The 20,395-nt window shown below is 36.9% G+C and overlaps 1 protein-coding gene across 1 annotated transcript in view; it reads left to right on the top strand.

The window, feature by feature from the left end:
• Positions 1-20,395, top strand: part of RYR3 (ryanodine receptor 3) — a 442,959-nt gene that overhangs the window by 361,285 nt on the left and 61,279 nt on the right. The window contains exons 79-91 of the mRNA XM_089521997.1: positions 611-673; positions 1,028-1,127; positions 5,920-5,999; positions 6,265-6,341; positions 11,118-11,191; positions 11,431-11,448; positions 11,917-11,997; positions 12,504-12,592; positions 14,597-14,725; positions 15,302-15,406; positions 16,891-16,972; positions 17,387-18,711; positions 20,330-20,388. Of these exons, the coding sequence (XP_089378123.1) occupies positions 611-673; positions 1,028-1,127; positions 5,920-5,999; positions 6,265-6,341; positions 11,118-11,191; positions 11,431-11,448; positions 11,917-11,997; positions 12,504-12,592; positions 14,597-14,725; positions 15,302-15,406; positions 16,891-16,972; positions 17,387-18,711; positions 20,330-20,388 (2,282 nt within the window). The remainder of the gene's footprint in view (positions 1-610; positions 674-1,027; positions 1,128-5,919; positions 6,000-6,264; positions 6,342-11,117; positions 11,192-11,430; positions 11,449-11,916; positions 11,998-12,503; positions 12,593-14,596; positions 14,726-15,301; positions 15,407-16,890; positions 16,973-17,386; positions 18,712-20,329; positions 20,389-20,395) is intronic.

The following is a 20,395-nucleotide window of genomic DNA, read 5'->3' as shown; positions in this document are numbered from 1 at the left end:
TCTCACTAAATTAGTGAAGTTGCACTTGTTTTGGAACTGTTAAATGGAATATTGACCCAACATCCATTGGTGTTGTGGAGAGATTTCCATAGGGCATAACAGAGCTCCAGTTTATCTTCTTGTTCCCATTGGATACATACACCTTGCCCATCCTATATTCTTATACATGTGGGGAGCCTGTGGTTTTTGAACAGGGGAAAGAGCAATTGATTCACAGACAAGGGAAGATGGTACAAGTTGTACTTCATGGGTATCCCTTTATGAGTGAGGACTGCCCCCTAGGAGGGCTGGTTGGTGTATTGTTCACCTGCTCCCTACTCTATATTCTTTGTCAATCACTATAATCATATCAGAGCTAGGAAACTTAACCTTTTTTTACTGGATATACTAGCTGGGGGATTCTAGGAGGTGTAAGCCAAAAATTTCACTTTTCCAGTATCTGAATCAGATGAGGTACTAGGATCTGCATGGGGGGAGGCACCCAGAAACATAGTGCTTGTAAACAGTGGTTTAAAAGTCTCTGATACCATATGGTTATTTATTACAACAAAATGAAAGTAGAAAATGCAGATTAATTTCATCTGAGACTATTTCTTTCTAATGAGAAAAGAGCTGCCAGAGTGGAGAAGGTGATGATGATGAAGAAGAAGAAGAAAAAGAGAAAACATTTGAGGTGAGAGGCTTTTGAATATATAATTTACCTCATAATTTACAGTACTCATAATTTACAGTACTAAAGCAATGTTTTATTCCATTTTACTAGAGATGATGCAGCAATAATAGGTGTGTTGAGAGAAGTTGTAAATTGTACTCAAATTTTCTCTGAAAAATACTCATCCAATTACATAGGTGTGTACAATGTAATTATATATTTTCAGTAATTGCAAACAGTTTTTGAGTTTCTTCCTGTCTGTAATTTTTTTCATTTTATTATGTTCCACAAATCATACCTAGCTTTTAACTTGTAATGGCAGATGCCATTATATTTTTATGAAACACACTTACTTATATCTGTATATTCTCATAGGAAAAAGAAATGGAAAAGCAGAAAACACTGTATCAACAATCTCGACTTCATGAACGTGGAGCTGCTGAGATGATATTGCAGATGATTAGTGCCAGTAAAGGTAACACTTTATTTTTATTTTTTTTAAAGAAAGACTTTTTGATAGATCTTGATTTCTTTCTTTGGACATGCATATTTCATTCTTTCTTAAAGACAGAGAAGTAGTAACAGTCACTTATTAAACAGGCTAAAGCAAAAAAGGTGAAATATAAAAAAAAAAAATCTTTGTGGTCTCCATGCAATCCAACATATGACTTCACTGCCACTGGAGAGATTCTTTCAAGAAATTTCTAAACTCTAAATAATTTTGATGACTGCCTTTCCCCACTCTGTTTAGGTCGCTAAAATGAGTACCCAGCTTGTAGAGGGCAGTTAGCTTACAGTTGTAAACCGCTTAGAGACTGCTTAGTGCGTTATGACACCAAATTAGGAGAAATAGCTAATACTCCAGAGGACAGGATCAAAATTCAAAATGACCTGAATAGACTAGAAAGCTGGGCCAAAGCTAACAAAATGAAATTCAACACGAAGAAATGTAAGGTACTGCACTTAGGGCAGAAAAATAAAATGCACAGGTTTAGGATGGGGGACACCTGGCTGAATGAAACTACGTGTGAAAGGGGTCTTGGAGTCCAAGTAGACCACAAGTTGAATATGAGTCAACAATGCGATGCGGCAGCTAAAAAGGTCAATGCAATTTTAGGCTGCATCAATAAAAGTATAGTGTCTAGATCATGAGAAGTAATAGTGCCACTATATTCTGCTCTGGTCAGGCCCACCTGGAATATTGTGTCCAGTTCTGGGCACCACAATTCAAAAAGGACATTGAGAAACTGGAGCGTGTCCAAAGGAGGGCGACTAAAATGCTGAAGGGTCTGGAAACCATGTCCTATGAGGAACAGCTTAGGGAGCTGGGAATGTTTAGCCTGGAGAAAAGAAGATTAAGAGGTGATATGATAGCCCTGTTTAAATATTTGAAAGGATGTCATATTGAGGAGGGAGCAAGCTTGTTTTCTGCTGCTCCAGAGACTAGGACCCGGAGCAATGGATGCAAGCTGCAGGAAAAGAGATTCCACCTCAACATTAGGAGGAACTTCCTGACAGTAAGGGCTGTTCGACAGTGGAAGACACTTCCTCGGAGTGTAGTGGAGTCCCCCTCCTTGGAGGTCTTCAAACGGAGGCTAGATGGCCATCTGTCGGGAATGCTTTGATCTGGATTTCCTGCATGGCAGGGGGTTGGACTGGATGGCCCTTACAGTCTCTTCCAACTCTATGATTCTATGATTCTATGAAATGGTATATAAATGAAGCTGCTATTGCTGTAAACTGCTTAGAGAGTGCTGGGTTCACTGAGAAGCAGTACAGAAATGTAAATGGTATGCCTAAAATGCTATACAGGGCTGTCAAAAATAAAAACAAATAGCACTCTTTTTTTAAAAAAAAAAATTGTTCCTTCATTTCTGCCTTTGTTACAATGTGTTGCGTGTTACATTTATTTTTTTGTGGCTGCTTTTTTAAAATTTAGTGCACTTTACATATCCCTTTACTGCTTCATCCTGAATCATAGATCATAGAATTATAGAATTGGAAGAAACCACAGAGACTAATCTAGATACTAAACCTCTGTTGGAGCAACCAAGAATCACATTGCCTTTCTTGGCTGCTGCATCACCCTGCTGACTCATGTTCAACTTGTGGTTTACTAAGACTCCTAGATCCCTTTCACATGAACTGTTGTCTAGCCAGGTGTCTCCCATTCTTTATCTGTGCATTTCATTTTTTCTGCCCAAGTGTAGTACCTTACATTTCTCCCTGTTGAAATTCATCTTGTTAGCTTTAGCTCAGCCCTCTAATCTCTCAAGGTCACTTTGAATTTTAAACCTGTCCTCTGAGGAATTAGCAACCCCTCCAAGTTTGGCATCATCTGCAAATTTAATGAGACCATGGTTCATAAGGCAGCTTTCCTTCTTAGAGGTGAAATAGGCTGCAGGGGGAACAGAGTTATTGACTTCCATGTGCACATTTTCCTTTTTGGACAGTATTTCATGATCCCCCACTTCTGGAGAGCAGAAATATTGACTTCCATGCACAAACGTTCCTTTTAGGACTGTGCTTCCTGATCACTGCTTCTGGGAAGCAGAGTTCAATCTCATTCAGCCTCAGAGCAAAGGCAAAGGCTGGCTGGGCCTGCATTCAGTCCACTCCAGCCACAAACTGGCAGGAGGAAGACACAGGAAAAAAGACTTTTCTCCCACTCTGCTACCTCTGAGGGAAAATTTAATGGACAGTGCAATTATTAATGGTTCAGGTATTATTACTACTACTACTGTTACTTTACTATTACAACTATTTGGTTAGTCAATTAGTCTTGGTGGCCTGCAGCAACAAAGGATTGAGGTTAAGAACTACTGGATTAGATTATACATCTCACTCTCAAAGACTCAAGAGTTCTTCTCTGTGAAATTATCACCAATCTCTTTCCTTCTGATTTCCAGAAATTTCCCATGTCACATTGGCTTCTTCAGGCTATTATTGTGTTGATTACCTAATGATAACTATTATCCTGAATATGAGAAGCACTGGAAATCCTGGAGCTTATTCCCACTACCAGGACCATTCTTCTCTATTCCACAGTCCCTGGAAAAATTCACGGTGATCTAATATTCCTTGGAGCAAGTGATAGCACAATTTCCAGTATTCATAACCACATTACTATGGTTATCATTATAATTCAACCACACTATCTAAAGTGCCAGAGTTTCCTATTAATTGAGTAACATGATGCAAACCACTGATTGCAACAACAACTATTGTGGCATTAGAAATACAAGATGATGTATTAAGAAACCCAGGTAAGGAGTAACCTGGAGTCTTGAGAACCTTTATAAATCAGAACTTTTTCTGCATGAAATTTGCAAATGTTTTGTTTGGAAAACACAATTTTCTGCACAGAAAATAATATTTTTATAATTATTTATTATATTTGATCAATTATAATAATTATTAAATATATAAAATAATGTGTTAGTTACTAAACTTATTGCTAAAATAATTAAAAAGAAATTAAAATAAATATTATTTGTAAATAACTGCAAAAATATTATTTCATTGATAAAAAAAATGCTGTTTTCTGTGCAAAACAAAAACCCACATGAAAATTTTGTGCTGAATAACAGGTTTTGTGCTGTGAATGGACATTGCCAACAGCAATGTTTTTGAAGACTTTTTCACAGCAGGAAGAAAGTTGCTAAAATTAATTGCTTCTTCCTTTAAGAATGAAATCAACATAGAATTATATCACTAGTTCCTGTGTTAGGGCACATCTACACTAGCTCCCTTAACCGGGAGTATAGTCAGTCCTCAGTATCCATGGGCTTGTCATTCATGGATTCAAGCATAAGTGGATGGCAAGCCTGCACTATCCCCAGTGACGGCACATACACTACATGCCGCCATGGGACAACAGGGATTGTCTCTAATGGTGGCACATCCAAATGGCTGCACCACCATTGGGGACAGTACAGTCTTGAGCGTCCACAGATTTTGAAGAGCCCTGGTGGTGCAGCAGTTAAATGCCTGTACTGCAGCCACTCACTCACAAACCATAAGGTTGTGAGTTCAATACCAGCAAAAGGGCTCAAGCTTGACTCAGGCTTGCATTCTTCCAAGGTCGCTAAAATAAGTACCCAGCTTGTTGGAAGCAATTAGCTTACAGTTGTAAACCACTTAGACACTGTTAGTTCAGTATGAAGCGGTATATAAATGAAGCTGTTTTGTTTGTTTTGTTTTGGTATCCATTGGGGGGGTATTCTGTGTCCAGCCCAATCCAGCTGTCCTCATGTCCAATGCACTCAGATTTTCTGTTAAACTGCATTAATGATTTAAAGAAGTGGATTCACTATGTGTGTCATGACAACTCATTGCACCAGATACAGGGTAAGTCTGGGAGTTTGGGCCAGTGTAGGCAAGCCCCTAATCTCTTTGGCTATTCTGCCTATATGTGGGATGGCACAGAAGCTACAAATAAGATAGTAAGGTTGATTACTGGTGATGATAGTTCTGTAGTCAGTTTTTCAGTCCTCCAAACCACACACCTACTGCTCTGTAGGTGTCATGGGGCCTGTGCTTTAGCATATCCATAGAGATAAAAGCAGGTACCTCTTAAACCATAATTTTGCTTTAGAAGGTTCTCAGATGGATCTTTGTACAGGCATGCAGCTAACATGCGTGACTGTAGAAATTATTGCTTGAGGAACAACAGTTACATAGTATAAAGATATATAAATGTAATGTACTTTGGCAGTTCATATGCTGACATTTACTCTACTTTTCCTTTTATCCACACACCTTGGGGTAAATCCAGCCCTCTGAAGTTCTCAAAAGAGCCACATACTCCCTTCATGTTTGGTGGTTTCCCAGCTTTTGTACAGTATTTCCATTTGTTAAGAGAGATTGATATACCTCTTCTAAGGTTTAGTTACATGCAGTAAGAGTTTTAATCTAAAACTTTCTTTTGTCTTTGACCCTTCCCACCACTAGAGTCCAGTGTTAAAGAACCTCTCTGAACCTGAATTAACACTTCAGGCTGAAGGTCATTCATCATACTGAGCTCAAATCAAATTAGAAATATAAACAAATCATGCCACTCTAAAAGGTAACCTAACAGATGCCACAAGAATCATATGCATACTTTGAGGATTAAACAAACAGCTGTTTCACTCTAAACATTGCTTTTCCCCTTTGAGAAACTTAAAAAGGAATTCAGAAAGTGGACTAGGATACTTCTGCTTAGATATATGTTTAAATATCTATTACCTGAATGATAGGTTGATTACTATGTTCTTGTTTGACAGGTGAAATGGGGCTCATGGTAGTTGAAACCTTGAAACTTGGCATTGCTGTTCTAAATGGAGGTAACTCAGTTGTTCAACAGGTAACTATATTTTATGAATGTATATCTTTGAATGCATTTGGTTTTGAGAATGTCAATTTTTACTTTTTGGAGCATGGGCATTTGAGAATTACTGCTCAGGAAAAAAATCCTTTCAGTAGAATGAATAAATAAGGCAATTTTGGCATATGTCAAGTAAAAAGTGATGGGAAATTCTTTAAAAATGTGTTCCTGGTCAGTTTTGTCATAAAAAAAATATATCTCTGGCCAGTTTCAATGCAGGTTGTCTTCAACTATTCCTTTTCAGAAAATGCTGGATTATCTGAAGGAGAAAAAAGATGCTGGATTCTTTCAGTCTCTGTCTGGCTTAATGCAGTCTTGCAGGTAAGACACAAAGCACTACACTTTAACTCCCTCATGATGCACATTTGCACATAGAAGTTGGAAATTTATTTTATCCATGGCACCTCTAGGTGAAAATATTATGAACCAGAGCTTGGAAATAACTAGTTGATTGACCCATTAGATTTTTCTGACAATGTGGCTCAGCAACTTAGATCTCCCTAATAAAGATGAACTTAGTGGTGAGCTGTGCAATAACAGGTTGATTTGAATCACAAAGTCACAGAATCACAAAATTGTAGGAGCCACATACCATACAGAAACACACTATGAGCCCATTAGAGAACTAAAATTATCTGGAGAAGGCCCTTTCTCTGTCCTACCACCTTTGCAGGCTTGTTTGGTGGGAACAAGGGAGATGACTTTCTCTGTAGTTGCCAGGCATTGGAATTCCCTTCCTAGAGAGGCCAGGATGGTCCCAAACTTTTTTCTTTCTAATGGCAGGTCAAAACATTTCTGTGCCACCTGGCTTTCACTAACTAACTAGGGTTGGACTTTTAATACTCTGTGGTTGTGTTTTTAAAGCTGGTATACAATCGTTTAATGTATTTCAGTATGTTTAACTGCTTTTTAAAAATGATGTCTATACTTTTAATGCTTTTGTATTGTTTTTAAAATGTGGTTAGCTGCTTTGAGTCCCATTATTGGGAGAAACGCAGGATACAAATGAATAAAATAATAGTAATAACAACTAAGGCACTCCCAAGAGATGGTCATCAAGCCTCTGTTTAAAGATTTCAAAGAAAGAGAGCCGACAAGCCCCCCCCCCCCCCCGGCAAGGCAGTCTTTTCCACTGGTAACAGCTCTTAGTATCAGGAAATACTTAATGTTTAGATGGAATCTTTTTTCTTATAATTTGATTGGTTTGTGTCCTTGTTTCTGGAGCAGCACAAAACAAACTTGTTCTATATCATGTATGAGAACCCTTCGGATATTTAAAGACATGTGCAGGCAGGGAATGCAATAGGGTAGGGGGGTAATTTATTTACTTAGATCTCAAGCATATATAACTGTTACAGAATGTGAAGCCCTTTAGGCCCACCATACACCTATTGGACTTTCTGGGAGAGTGAGGGATGTTATGGCTCTCTACAATAGTTTTTCTCTATTGACTTAGTTCTGGTTCCTATTTTACATTATTGTATAATATGCAATATTGCATATTTTTATTTGAGGTGAGTTGCAGTGAATATATTTGCAATCCTTCAATGTGTTTATTGTTATTTACACAGTATTAGGCACTTGGATATTCCAGTGAAATATTTCCCACAACTTCCCTATATTTTCCCCTCTCTTGGGTTCTCTCCCTCTCTCCATTCATGCCCCTTCTGCTTTCCATCCATTCCCTGATCTGAGGAATTCGTTCAAGGTGGAGTTATTAGCTTGGATTCTACATTTTATAATAGATGTTGTTTCTGTTGACGTTCATTGTTTTGGCAGGATCTCAATGCAGGCAAATGCTACAGAGTTCTCTGCTACATGGATACTTTGGAGCATGGAACTTCTTTAAATAGTTTAGAACATTTATTCTAAACATTTGGGCATTTGGATATTTAAATGGAAAGATTTCCTGTTCTCTTCTTTCCTTCTCTCTTGGCTTCTCTTCCACCCTCTCCTTTCTTCCTTCTCCTTTTCTCCCACATTTCTCATTCTGCTTCTCACTCACAAACCCACCTCCTTCTTCAGTGGAACAAAATTAACACTTTGTTCCTTACTTATCTTTAACACAATATGTTATTAACCTTTAACAAGGCATTCAAAAGAGAACTAAATAGTGTACATGCTGGCAGGGGTGGGATGTAGAAGGAAGACAAGAGAGATTCAGAGCAGTGAGAAAACTCACTTGGACTGGTGATGGCACACTCTCCAGATGTATTTAACTCCCACCGTCTCCAGGAAACAATTGTTATTGTGCACATTAGGGAGAGGGGGAATCCAGGTTGGAGGAAGGCAATTTTAAAATGACAAAAAGAGTACTTCTGAAGGTGCCAATAATAAAATATGTCCCTCCAATCAGCAACTGCAACCTCCATGCCATTCTCTGTAAATCGTATGGAGCGTGAACATTTTAAATAATGAGTTAATGAGAAGTCACTTGACTAGTTAACCTATTTCAATATGCCCATGTTAATGAATGGGTGTTAGAATTTCACATGTTTAATATTATTGAATTAATTATGAAACCTAATTTTCCAAGCTGTGTTGTGAACAGGGATTGGATGGGGAAAGTCAGAATATGTTCTTAGTTCTTTAGTAGAGAACAGGCACAAACCTGAGCATCCATCCAATTGAACCCAAATGTAGGACCTTTTCCATAACTGACCATTTCAAGAATAAAGTTATGTCTAGAATAATAGTCTAGATGGGATTACACCATAACATTCTCATTTCTTTGGTTATACAGTCGGCCCTTCTTATACACGGATTTTTTATACACAGATTCAAGCATACACAGTTTGAAAATGTCCCAAAAAAGTATAAATTTCAAATATCAAACCTTGATGTTCCATTTTTATAATGGATACCATTTTGCTATGACATTATATTTAATGGGACTTGAGCATCCACGGATTTTGTTATACACGGGGGATCTTGGAACCAAATCCCAGCGTATAACAAGGGTCCACTGTAAAATGTCAGTGATCCAGTAGTGTGTGTACAGCTCCATTTTTTTCCCTGAAAACATCTCCAGAGAATGTCAGGCTTCTCTTTCTCTTTCACTTTCATTTTTTTTTCAAGTAGTGAATGGCTTTGTTATAAATTAATGTGCTTTTTTATCCTTCGATCACCTTTTAAAGTTTAAAGCTCCAAATTTTCAAACAAAAGTTTTAAAATTAGATAAATTCAAAAAGCAATATTGGTTTCTTCAGTACTGAAGAATAGGGCCTAAATCTAGTTGTTGTCCAAACTACAGTTGAAAGAAATAGGTTTATATAAGTATTGGCTACCATTTAGCTGTTGATGGAATGGATCTAATCTAGTTTTTTGTGGGGGTTTTGGGCTACGTGACTATGTTCTGGAAGAGTTTATTCCTGACGTTTCATCTGCATCTGTGGCTGGCATCTTCACAGAATGGTGAGATGGAGGTGTGTGGGGTATATATACTGTGTGACCTTTGGTTGAGAGGAAGTGATTTACATGTTAATCTGTGTTGGTCTGTTGGTGAATGGCCAGGCCTCAGGATGGGAGGAATGTGCGAGAAGGCTTTGTGTCTATTTAATTAGTGATCCATTGTCTGCTGGGAAACCCTCTGACCTGGGGTGATGTTCATTTGTATGAGCTGAGTCTTGATGTTGGTGTTTTTCAGGACTGGTTGCCAAACTTGGTTTACTTTAAGAGTTTCCTCTTTCCTGTTGAAGTTGTCCAGGTGTTTGTGGATCTAATCTAGTTTTGACTAGCAATTGGATTTAGGCCAAAATTTATCACAAGTACTACTCATCTTGTTCCTGAAAGGGCAGGTCGACTTGGATGGAAAACTGCCAAGGAATCCCAGGTGCCAGAAGCTCTATTTCAGATGCAGGAACTGTCAAAAACAGTCCTGGGTGTTTCTCGTATTAAAAAACCCTAATTTTGTTGAACTACAACTCCCTTCATCTTCAGATAGTTTGGTGGTTCAAGGTTAGTGGGAACTGTAGTCCAGCCCACATGGAGAGTGTTACAAGACAGATCTAATGGTTTCTGCCAATACCTCTAGCTACCTGGCACCAGGGCATTATGTACATGGCTCAGCAACTGTACAAGCTAAACCAGATGCTTCCCCTCAGCCAGCAGGGCCGTTATCATAACAAAGCAACAGGATATAAGCAATTAGTGTGTACCTTCTGGTAAGACCCCATCTGAATGGTTGTTTAGATTAATAATCCTACACATTGAATTCTCATCTGAAGGTCTTGTCCCTTCATTTCATATGTAAAATTATGGTTGAGAAGCTGCCAAATGTCACAGTTCATTAAAGACTTTGTTGAAGCATCGAGAAACCAGTATCCCATATGATTAACAGTCACACCCCTTACCAAAAGTGCTGTCTTCTGAAAGATTTATTTTCATGTCACCATATTCACACTCTGTTTGCACCAGTATCAACAGATTCATAGAATCATAGCACTGGAAGAGACCACAAGGGCCATTCAGTCTGTCCCCCTGCCATACAGGGATAGACATTCAAAACACTCCCAACAGATGCCCATCCAGCCTCTGTTTAAAAACCTCCAAAGAAGGAGATTCTGCCACTCTCTGAGGCAGCATATTTCACTGTCTAACAACTTTTACTGTCAGGAGGTTCTTCCTAAATTTTGGGTGGAATTTCTTTTCCTGTAGTTTGAATCCATTGCTCCATGTCCTAGTGTTTGGAGCAGCAGAAAACAAGATTGCTCCATCCTCAATATGACATCCCTTCAAATATTTAAAAATGGCTATCATGTCACCTCTTAACCTTCTCTTCCTCAGGCTAAAAATACCTAGGTCCCTAACATGTTTCTCATAGGCCATGGTTTCCAGAACTTTCACCACTTGTATACTGTAAAGGAGACTTGAGTTACTAAGATCCTGTGGCTCTTTTGAAGCCAGTCAAACATTTATCACTGAATTCAGTGAGCTTAAAGTTTCAGCTTTCAGAATTATTCTTTCTAAACATCTAGAAGTCACTTTCTAGTTTGGATGTTTTGTTTATTGTGACTGTACTCAAGCAGTTCAGGGTCTCTCTGTTGCTATTAGATACAGCAATCCTTTCTCAACTATCTTTTTCTTTGTTTGTTGAAGTGTTCTTGACTTGAATGCCTTTGAGAGACAAAATAAAGCAGAAGGCCTTGGGATGGTTACTGAAGAAGGAACACGTAAGTATAATAAATGCAATGCATCTAGATCAGATAAGGTTTACATTTCATTTTTCCCCCTTTTAACACCAAAATTGTCAGTTTTTCAAAGGTTTTATTTATTGATAGTTTCGTTAAGATAATGAATTAATAAGCTCTTACATTTTTTTAAGTTTCCAAAAGAAACAGTTAAAGAAAAGATATCATGTAACTTCTAACTTGCTTATCCTATATTCTTATTATTTTTCTTTAATCCACAGTCATCGTACGTGAGCGTGGTATGTTTGGGTTTACAGCTTTTGATGCTATTGTGTGTTGCAAATACCGAAAGAAATCTTCTTTAATTGCATCTTTCCTGACATCTTTTAGGTTTAGTTTCATGGTCTGCAACCAGTTGCGTGTTCAGTTTGGAGAAACAATCTGATGCTTAATTAAAGAAGTGTCTTTCATATTTAAGGCATGGTTTGATAATGACTAACCATTTCCTATTAGATCTTTAGTCCTGTAGTTTTGATCATGAATGCTTTCGAGTGCTAAATATTTTGGCTTTGCTTTTTCTGTTTCATAGTTCGTTTTTATCATTCTCCCCAATACATTTCTTTTAAAAATTACTGTAAATAAACTTACAGTATTTGCTTTTTTATTAAAATCACTTAGTTTGAAGGATGCTGTTGGAAAACTATTTGTTCTGCATGTTTAAAAGGGTACCAATGATTTCATAATTCATTGTACTGTGTATTTTCAAGGTGAGAAAGTACTACAGAATGATGAGTTTACTAAAGATCTGTTTAGATTTTTACAACTGCTGTGTGAAGGTCATAACAATGGTAAGTGGGCTGCAATAAGTTTCATCAATTTACTTTTTCATTTAAATGCTTCTTTAGACAGAAGAAACAAATTGTTACCCTTTTGATTTAAACTGATTATGAGACCTTCCGCAAGAAGAATTAATTTATTTTTTTAAAGTGATACTTTAATATTTTCAAAAACAGTTTGAACATAAGATTTTCTACTTAGAAATCAAGTTGTGATTCTGTAGGCAGCAAGTCTCCAGATTTATCTCACTCAGTGGGAACAAAACAAGATAAAACTTTTGAAAGTTCATCCTCACAAGGAGAATGAAATAAACAAGATTTATATCTCTACTCTTGTTTACATTCTATGCAATTCAGTTAACTACAGTACTCTAAAGTATATCTCATCTACAAAACATAACATTTCTTTCAACATAATTGAACAATTGATATTTTTATTTTCTATATGAATGTGTATGTGTGTATGAAAAATGTTATGAATATTTTGTATTTATTATTTTAATTGATTTTTCTTCCAGATTTTCAGAACTATTTACGTACTCAGATGGGAAACACCACAACAGTCAATATTATTATTAGCACAGTTGATTATCTCTTACGTCTTCAGGTAGGATGGAGGGTATTTTATTTTATTCCCATTATTTCACTCTGTACTTTAAAAATCCCCATTTCATAAGCCTTTGGCGTTTACCATTGTTGGTGATTTTATCCCTGCTTCTCTTAGACCTGTATACTTGTCTTGCTCCTACATTTGTGGGTTTTATGTTGTGATTCATTGTTTTAATTGTACTTTGGATTTTGTTATAGACAGTGTGGCAGTCTGATTGGAAACATATCTGGAAGATAACTCATTCTGATGAGTATTCATTGATTCATCCCGTCCAAAAGTGTGGCAGGGTGTGTAGATGCTTCAAATATCCAGTTAAATCATGACTCCCAGATTTTGGGGGGGTCTTGCCTCTGTGTATAAAACAGGACTGAGTCATAGGGGTAAAATGGAGTAGAGAATATATGGCCTACCAAATGTTGATGGACTGAAGCTTCTATCAACCCTAATCAACATACCCAGTGGTTAGCATCTGGGGGAGCTATATATCCTCCATCCCACCTCAAGAAGTAGAAACAATACAGCCAAACTGTTTGAATAAATAAGCTGCAGTTTATTAACCAAACTTTCAACTCATTTAGTATACAAAGGCAGGAACACTAGTATTAAGATATGTAGCTCAACTCACACAGTATCCAAGTCAGCAGGGCAAAACTAACATGTGGGAGGCAACCCTTGAAGCATGGTTGTGGCATTGTGAATGGAGCACTAGCATTTGAAATAATGCTAACATCTTTAAGCAACTCCAGGAAATGAGAAACATAACCTGATCTCCTGAGTATGTCAATTATTATCCCAAACTAAACAAAGGCAATGCAGGCTTCTTGAAATTGATTAGGAAGTTGTGGTCTTATTAAGCTATGTGGGGTGTTTTGACCATCCCATAGAGATCAAGTATAATATTTATCCTTTTAGGAAGATGTTCAACTAAATGCAACTACAAATGCACCACCATTTCAAGCAGGTTTATTCCCTCATTTGAAAGGGTTACTTTGTTGATTAGTAGATCTTCTGATAATATCAGGTACCAATCAAAGGTTAGGAAGATAATTACATCTATGGAGAATTTTTGTGGTGGTACTCTAATTGTGTGGCATTCTTTCTAATCATGTTTGCTACTGCTGTTCTGGATATTTTGCATATTTGAATGAATTATTTTAAGCTGGTTTGGTTTAACACAAATCATGAACCATTTTGAAGGCCAATCTTAAGTGGATAGAAAGATTGGCACTTCATGATATTTTATGGCACTATATTATGGATGAAAATAACATGTATATTTCCTTTCATGCACCTTTATAGTTTTACTTCCTAAGTCGGAGCATTTAGCTTTTGACTACTGGCTTTTCATATTTAGATGTTGCATAGGCTGCATCCACACTGCAAAAATAATCTAGTTTGACAACACTTTAATTGCCATGGTTCAATGGTATGATATTCTGAAAATTTTGGTTTTATGAGGCATTTAGCCTTGTGTATCAGACAGCTCTGGTGCTACAACGAACCACAATTCCCAGAATTCCATAGCACTGACTCATGGCAGTTAAAGTGATCTCAAACTGGATTATTTCTGAAGTGTTGAGCCATAAATATTAACATAATGTGTTATATAAATATGTTGTCATCATCATCATCAACAATACATAAATATATATTAATTGTGTAGGTCCTGTCTGATGCTACAAGAATAAGTTGGACAGTGACTCCCCAGATCTTGTCCAGAGCCTCAAGACTGTTGAAAATGTTGATTAGCAACACATTTTTATGTGGTTAGCCCTAGTTAGTACTTGGATAGAAGACTGCCAGTGGGTTCCAGGTGCTGTAGGCTGATTGGTTTGCCTGAGAAAACCCTATGAAATCCATGGGATCATTATAAGACAGGCTACTTGAAAGCACATACACACACACACAATCATCCACTGTCTAAAGCATCTTTATGCGATCCTGTGTTAGTATAGCAACAAAAAAAATGTAGTGGGGAAAAACCATCTTACTTATTCCTAGGAATCCATCAGTGACTTCTATTGGTACTACTCTGGAAAAGATGTAATTGATGAATCTGGACAACGTAACTTCTCTAAAGCATTAGCTGTCACCAAGCAGATTTTTAATTCACTTACTGAATATATTCAAGTAAGTAGCATTTTTATCTGTGTTGTGTACATTAATATGTATGTGAGGAAATTATAGATTCTGAAGGATGCCTGCCCACACTGACATCTTTCAGTTCAGTTCTTTACTTACCTCCCAGAAGCACACTTCTGTATGACCAGAGATGTGGATGGGACCAATCCATCCTGATGGTCAAGCTGTCATGAAAAGCAGGTATTTGTAGAATGTTCAGTCCAGCTCTTATCTAAACAATGCTTACATTCACAAATGGTATTGTCTTCTTGCTAGTACGTACCTCCAACATGTTTCCTGCTCTGCTTAGTTTATTTCACCAGACTGTAACATTTATCTTTAAAGCTTCCCATGCTTCTGTCTTTTACTTTGTCCCACATTCATTCTGCTTTTCCATGTTTCTTAGTGAATATAAATGTCTCGGAATAGAGAAAATATTGTTATAGAATTAGTTTAGAAAATATAGAGATTTGTAAATAATTTTTTATGATGGCAGGTGTAGTTAATTAACTTATTTGTTTATTTCTTAGATTATTGGCATAGATGCTTTAAATTTAAATTTAAAACATTTCCCCTTAAATTTAGGGTCCTTGCATTGGAAACCAGCAGAGCCTGGCTCACAGTAGATTATGGGATGCAGTTGTCGGCTTCCTTCATGTTTTTGCTAACATGCAAATGAAACTTTCTCAGGTAAATGTTATGGAGCAATTTTGCTGAATGTGTATGGTAAAGGTAAAATGGAGTAATATTAAAAGGTTGAAGTGAAGGCATGATCCATGTGGTTTTCTTACTCAAACTCTTATTTTTCACTTATAATTGATATTGTAAATAGTTTTGAGTCCACTGTAGGAGAAAAGTGGGAGATAAATCAAATAAATAAATGTTAGCCAAAATCCTCTTACAGGCATAGTTCTCCTAAAACTTTATTTAAGTTATGCTTATTGCACTGCATATATGTTAATTTTAATATAAGATGGCCAGTTGCAGAAACTCATTCCAAGATTTATAAATTACATTTTTGAAGCTGGCAGTGAGTGTAAGGGTCAGATGCTTTCCCCTGACATTTACTTCGTCCTTAGTAGTCATTAGTACTTAGTGTTCTGCCACTTCCTATATGAGCCTGCCAGAAATCTGACATCTTCAAAGAAGGCCCTGTTGGACTTCCCAAAATCTCATCAGGGTAGGTTAGTGAGTACATGTAACAGGGCTTCCTATGGTTCCATCACTTTTAAGCTCCCAACAGGCAGACAAAATGGTGCTGTTCCACATGGCATTCAGTGCTTCAAATTGCTGTTTTGACAGTTTCAAAACAGGATTCTGTTATTGTTTTAGACTTGTTTTTATGACTTTTTAAAGAGTATTTTACTTTGTTTTTAAAATGTTTTTTTATCTAAGTATTGTTTTTATTGCTTATTTGCTTATTTGTTCATTGCCATCATGAATGATCAACAGGCTTGGTAAAGACCAGGGGTCTCCAAAAGTACAAACAATCTGGGAGAGAGGGGGGGGAAGTTCCCAATGAAGCAACAATGAACTCTTGAAAAAGTTGCTTTAATTGTATTGAATGCAGCACATGACTGATTCACCCATGCTTGTTGGCATAAAAATCCACTGTTAACTATGCCTCTACTGAAGATCCACAACTTGGAAAAGCATTCTGCATACTCCTGGTATAGACTTCCTTCTTCACTTGAAAAAGAAAAAAGTAAAAGGAGGAATGTTGACACTTGTGTGTAAAAAGTATACAAAGAGATGTGAAGTGTAGAGAGCAGGAAAAGAGCTGGGAATAGAGGTGACAGAGAAACCAGAAACAGTTTTAGACAAAGAAGCAATATGGACAGAGAAGACGCAGTTGAGACTGGGAAGTAGGATGTAGGATCAGACAGAGGCGTGAAGGTGAAAATAAAATTAAAGCAAAAGACAGTAGTGATAAAAAGAGGTAAACAAACAAAACAGTGAAGGTTAGGATGGAAGAGGAATGAAGTGAGAAAGAAATTGAAGGAGAATTGGCAGAGCAAGAAAAGGGATAGAAGGAAGTGCAGTTGAGACTGAGAAGCAGGAAGCAGAATGAGAAAGATGAGGGATAATAAAAATCCAAAGCACCTAAATTTGTGCTGGTTTGAGATTATGTTCTTTTCTTAGTTTTTTTAATGTTTATTCTGTTTATTCTGTAGGATTCTAGTCAGATTGAACTGCTGAAGGAGCTATTGGATCTTCTGAAGGATATGGTGGTGATGCTGTTGTCACTACTTGAAGGTTATTTGGGTTTTGTATACTTCTTGTTTCCACTGCTATGGAATCCAAACATCACCATAAAAAATTATGTTTGGATTTTAAAAAAATATATATTTTTTGTAAATTTATCCTTAATTTTTTTGATTTGTTTGTAAATCTTTTAATGTAGTCAACAGGTCAGAATTTTAATTTAAGTTTATATTATTTAAGCCCACTGTAGTCATTCTGTTTAGTAATCTTAAATGAGAAATAAGTGCAGTGTGTGTGTGTGTGTGTGTGTATATAGAGAGAGAGAGATTGAAATTTGGTACTAAAGAAAGACTGTTCAAATAAAAATGAGAATAAAAAGCTATTTCTAAAGATATATATTGAATGATCATATTTTCAGTATATATTTTAATAAATTGAGTAACAATGTTTAAACTTACAATACAGGTAATGTTGTAAATGGCACAATTGGAAAACAGATGGTGGATACTCTGGTTGAATCATCTAGCAATGTAGAAATGATCTTGAAGTTCTTTGACATGTTTCTCAAACTGAAAGATCTAACAAGTTCTGAAGCATTCAAAGAGTATGATCCAGAAAGTAAAGGCGTAATCTCAAAGAAGGAATTCCAGAAAGCCATGGAAGGTCAAAAGCAATATACACAATCAGAGATTGAGTTCCTGTTGTCGTGTGCAGAAACTGATGAAAATGACATGTTTAATTATGTTGATTTTGTTGAAAGATTTCATGAGCCAGCCAAAGATATTGGTTTTAATGTGGCAGTACTCTTAACAAATCTTTCAGAACACATGCCAAATGATTCACGGCTTCAAACTTTATTAGATCCAGCAGAAAGTGTCCTTAACTATTTTGAGCCTTATCTGGGACGCATTGAGATAATGGGTGGTGCCAAGAAGATAGAACGGGTTTATTTTGAGATCAGTGAATCCAGTAGGACACAGTGGGAAAAGCCTCAAGTAAAAGAATCAAAACGGCAGTTTATTTTTGATGTTGTAAACGAAGGTGGAGAACAAGAGAAAATGGAACTTTTTGTCAACTTTTGTGAGGATACAATTTTTGAAATGCAGTTGGCATCTCAGATCTCTGAATCAGACACACCTGACAGACCTGAGGAGGAGGAGGAAGATGAATACTGCTATGTGAGGGAAGTTGGTGAAGATGAGAAAGAAGAACAGACTCTTGAATCAGCTTCAGCTTTTGCATTAGCATGTGCCACACTGAAGAAAAATGCTGCCACCATTATTAAAACAATTAGGTTGAAAAACCTAAGAAAACAGTATAGAAAAGTAAGAAAGATGACTTTAAAAGAATTGGTGAAAGTGTCCTTTTCCTTTCTCTGGATGCTATTTGTAGGATTCTTCCAAATGTTTTTTGCTATAGTCTGGGGTGTTTTCCAGATTCTTTGGAGCACTGTGTTTGGGGGCGGCTTAGTGGAAGGAGCCAAAAATATAAGAGTTACCAAAATTTTAGGAGACATGCCTGATCCAACACAGTTTGGAATCCATGACGATGTCCTTGAATCAGAGAAAACTGAAGTTACAGAACATGGCATTACAGCTGAAATTGTCCAATTTGTAAAAAATGAAAAAGAAGAAAGTGACATTCTGTCTGACATTTTTTGCATTCATACAAAGAAAGAAAGTGGATCAAAACATGGCCATGAGGTTGGCCTTGGAGATATTGCAGATATTATTGGATCAGAAACACCTCCTTCCTTGGAAAGTGCAGTTCACAAGAAGAAAAAGGCACAGGTAGAGAAAACATTAAATGCACTGTGTTAATACAATATTTTACTTTTAAATCTGCTTCTTTAATTTGTCCCAAGCATTCTTGAAATTGTGTACATAGCTTTAATCTTGTGAAATAAAAGTTTCAGATAGCGCATTCTGGTTTAAAGTTCATTCAGGGTGTAGCTATATCAAGCTATATCTTCAAAGCCTTTACCTCTTCTTACATAGAAGATACATCTTTTCATGCCAATACAAATGGTAGAGCCATCTTTGTTTTACATTAGAGATTATAGGTCTGGTTCTTGAGATACTATCCTGAAAATCAGTTAGAGGCAAATTCATGAAATGGATTTTCAGTGCCCTCTTCCTTCTCCTGCCACTCACATCATAGCCCACTCCATTCAGTGAGGTTCTTGAACCCACAAATGAAAATTTTGGGTGGGCTGAGAAACTACCAGGAAGGGGTACATAATCTATTTTACATCAGTCCTGTCACCGACCTTTGATTTGGATATAGTCCACAGTTCTTTATGAAAACCAGTTTGAGTGGAAATGTTTCAGGGCAATGAAGGCAGCTGCTTCCCAGAAAAAACAGGGCAGGCAGCTGTGTTCCCTGTTTCTTCATCTGCTAAAGCAGGTGGGATGACGTCTGTTTCAATATTAGCATTTATTATATAACAGCAACAACAGCTGTGTAGTCCTATAACCACCCACATGATATGACCTTAAGAAAATGATTACCTGAAGTTCTTCCCTCCTCTGGATGCCCCAGATTTGGAGGCAGGCTAAAACAATGCTATTCAAGGTAGTGATCCATGGAACTGTACTAGTTGGGCAGGCTATTGACTGCTGGTCCATGAAGAGTTTTCATGGGGGGGGGGGGGGATGTCCTTAGAACATTTGGAAGAAAGAAATGCTGATTCCTCCATATAAAATAGTCTAAGAAGCACTGAGTTAAATTGTGTGGCTGTGAAATTCCTTGTCATGACTAATTAATAGCTTCTAATTGTTTGCATAAATATTAGTTAAATTTTATAGTCTATTTTATTTGTAATGGTGCTTCTCTCTTACAATATAATTCTATACATAATTACTCAGAAGTAAATCAGCAAATCTGAATAAGAATTACTCTAAATCTAAAGCTGTGCAAGATTACCTTTTGTTTTTTAATTTGATTTAACCACTGCTGATGTTCTGTGAGCTGTAGTTTCATCATTTTGATTGTTTTTGTAAGCCATTTTTGAAAGCTACCACATTAAAAGACAGGAAAGAATATTTCTAAGATATAAGTAGGCAAAGTGCAGTCCTCCAGTTGATACAGGACTGCAACTTCCAGCAGCCCTAATCAGTATAGCCAAAGGTGAGTAATCATGGAAATTGGAGTCTACTAAATCTGGAGAGGTAAAAGTTGTCCAGCCCTGCTTTAAATAAATCAGTATGTTCTTTCACACACCATTGGATGGGGGCCTAATTTTTTTTGCAGATTTATCTTATAATCGCTAATAGTATAATTGTTGTGTGTACTAGATTATAAGAAGTTTTCAGTTCATTTGATATTTGTCCCTTTTTGTAGTTTTGAAATCAAATATGTTTGGCCCTGTATAAAATTAATATGCAGTGTACTTCTGACATTTTTCAGACAGGTGAAATTGGAAAGGATGATGAATCAGAAACAAGAACAGAATCTGAGAAGGCTGAGTAAGCT

The sequence above is a fragment of the Sceloporus occidentalis genome, unplaced genomic scaffold, assembly GCF_023333645.1.
Source record: "Sceloporus occidentalis isolate IW3139 unplaced genomic scaffold, rSceOcc1.0.p SCAF_4, whole genome shotgun sequence".
Classification (NCBI taxonomy): domain Eukaryota; kingdom Metazoa; phylum Chordata; class Lepidosauria; order Squamata; family Phrynosomatidae; genus Sceloporus; species Sceloporus occidentalis.
This window is presented reverse-complemented; position numbering and strand designations above follow the sequence as displayed.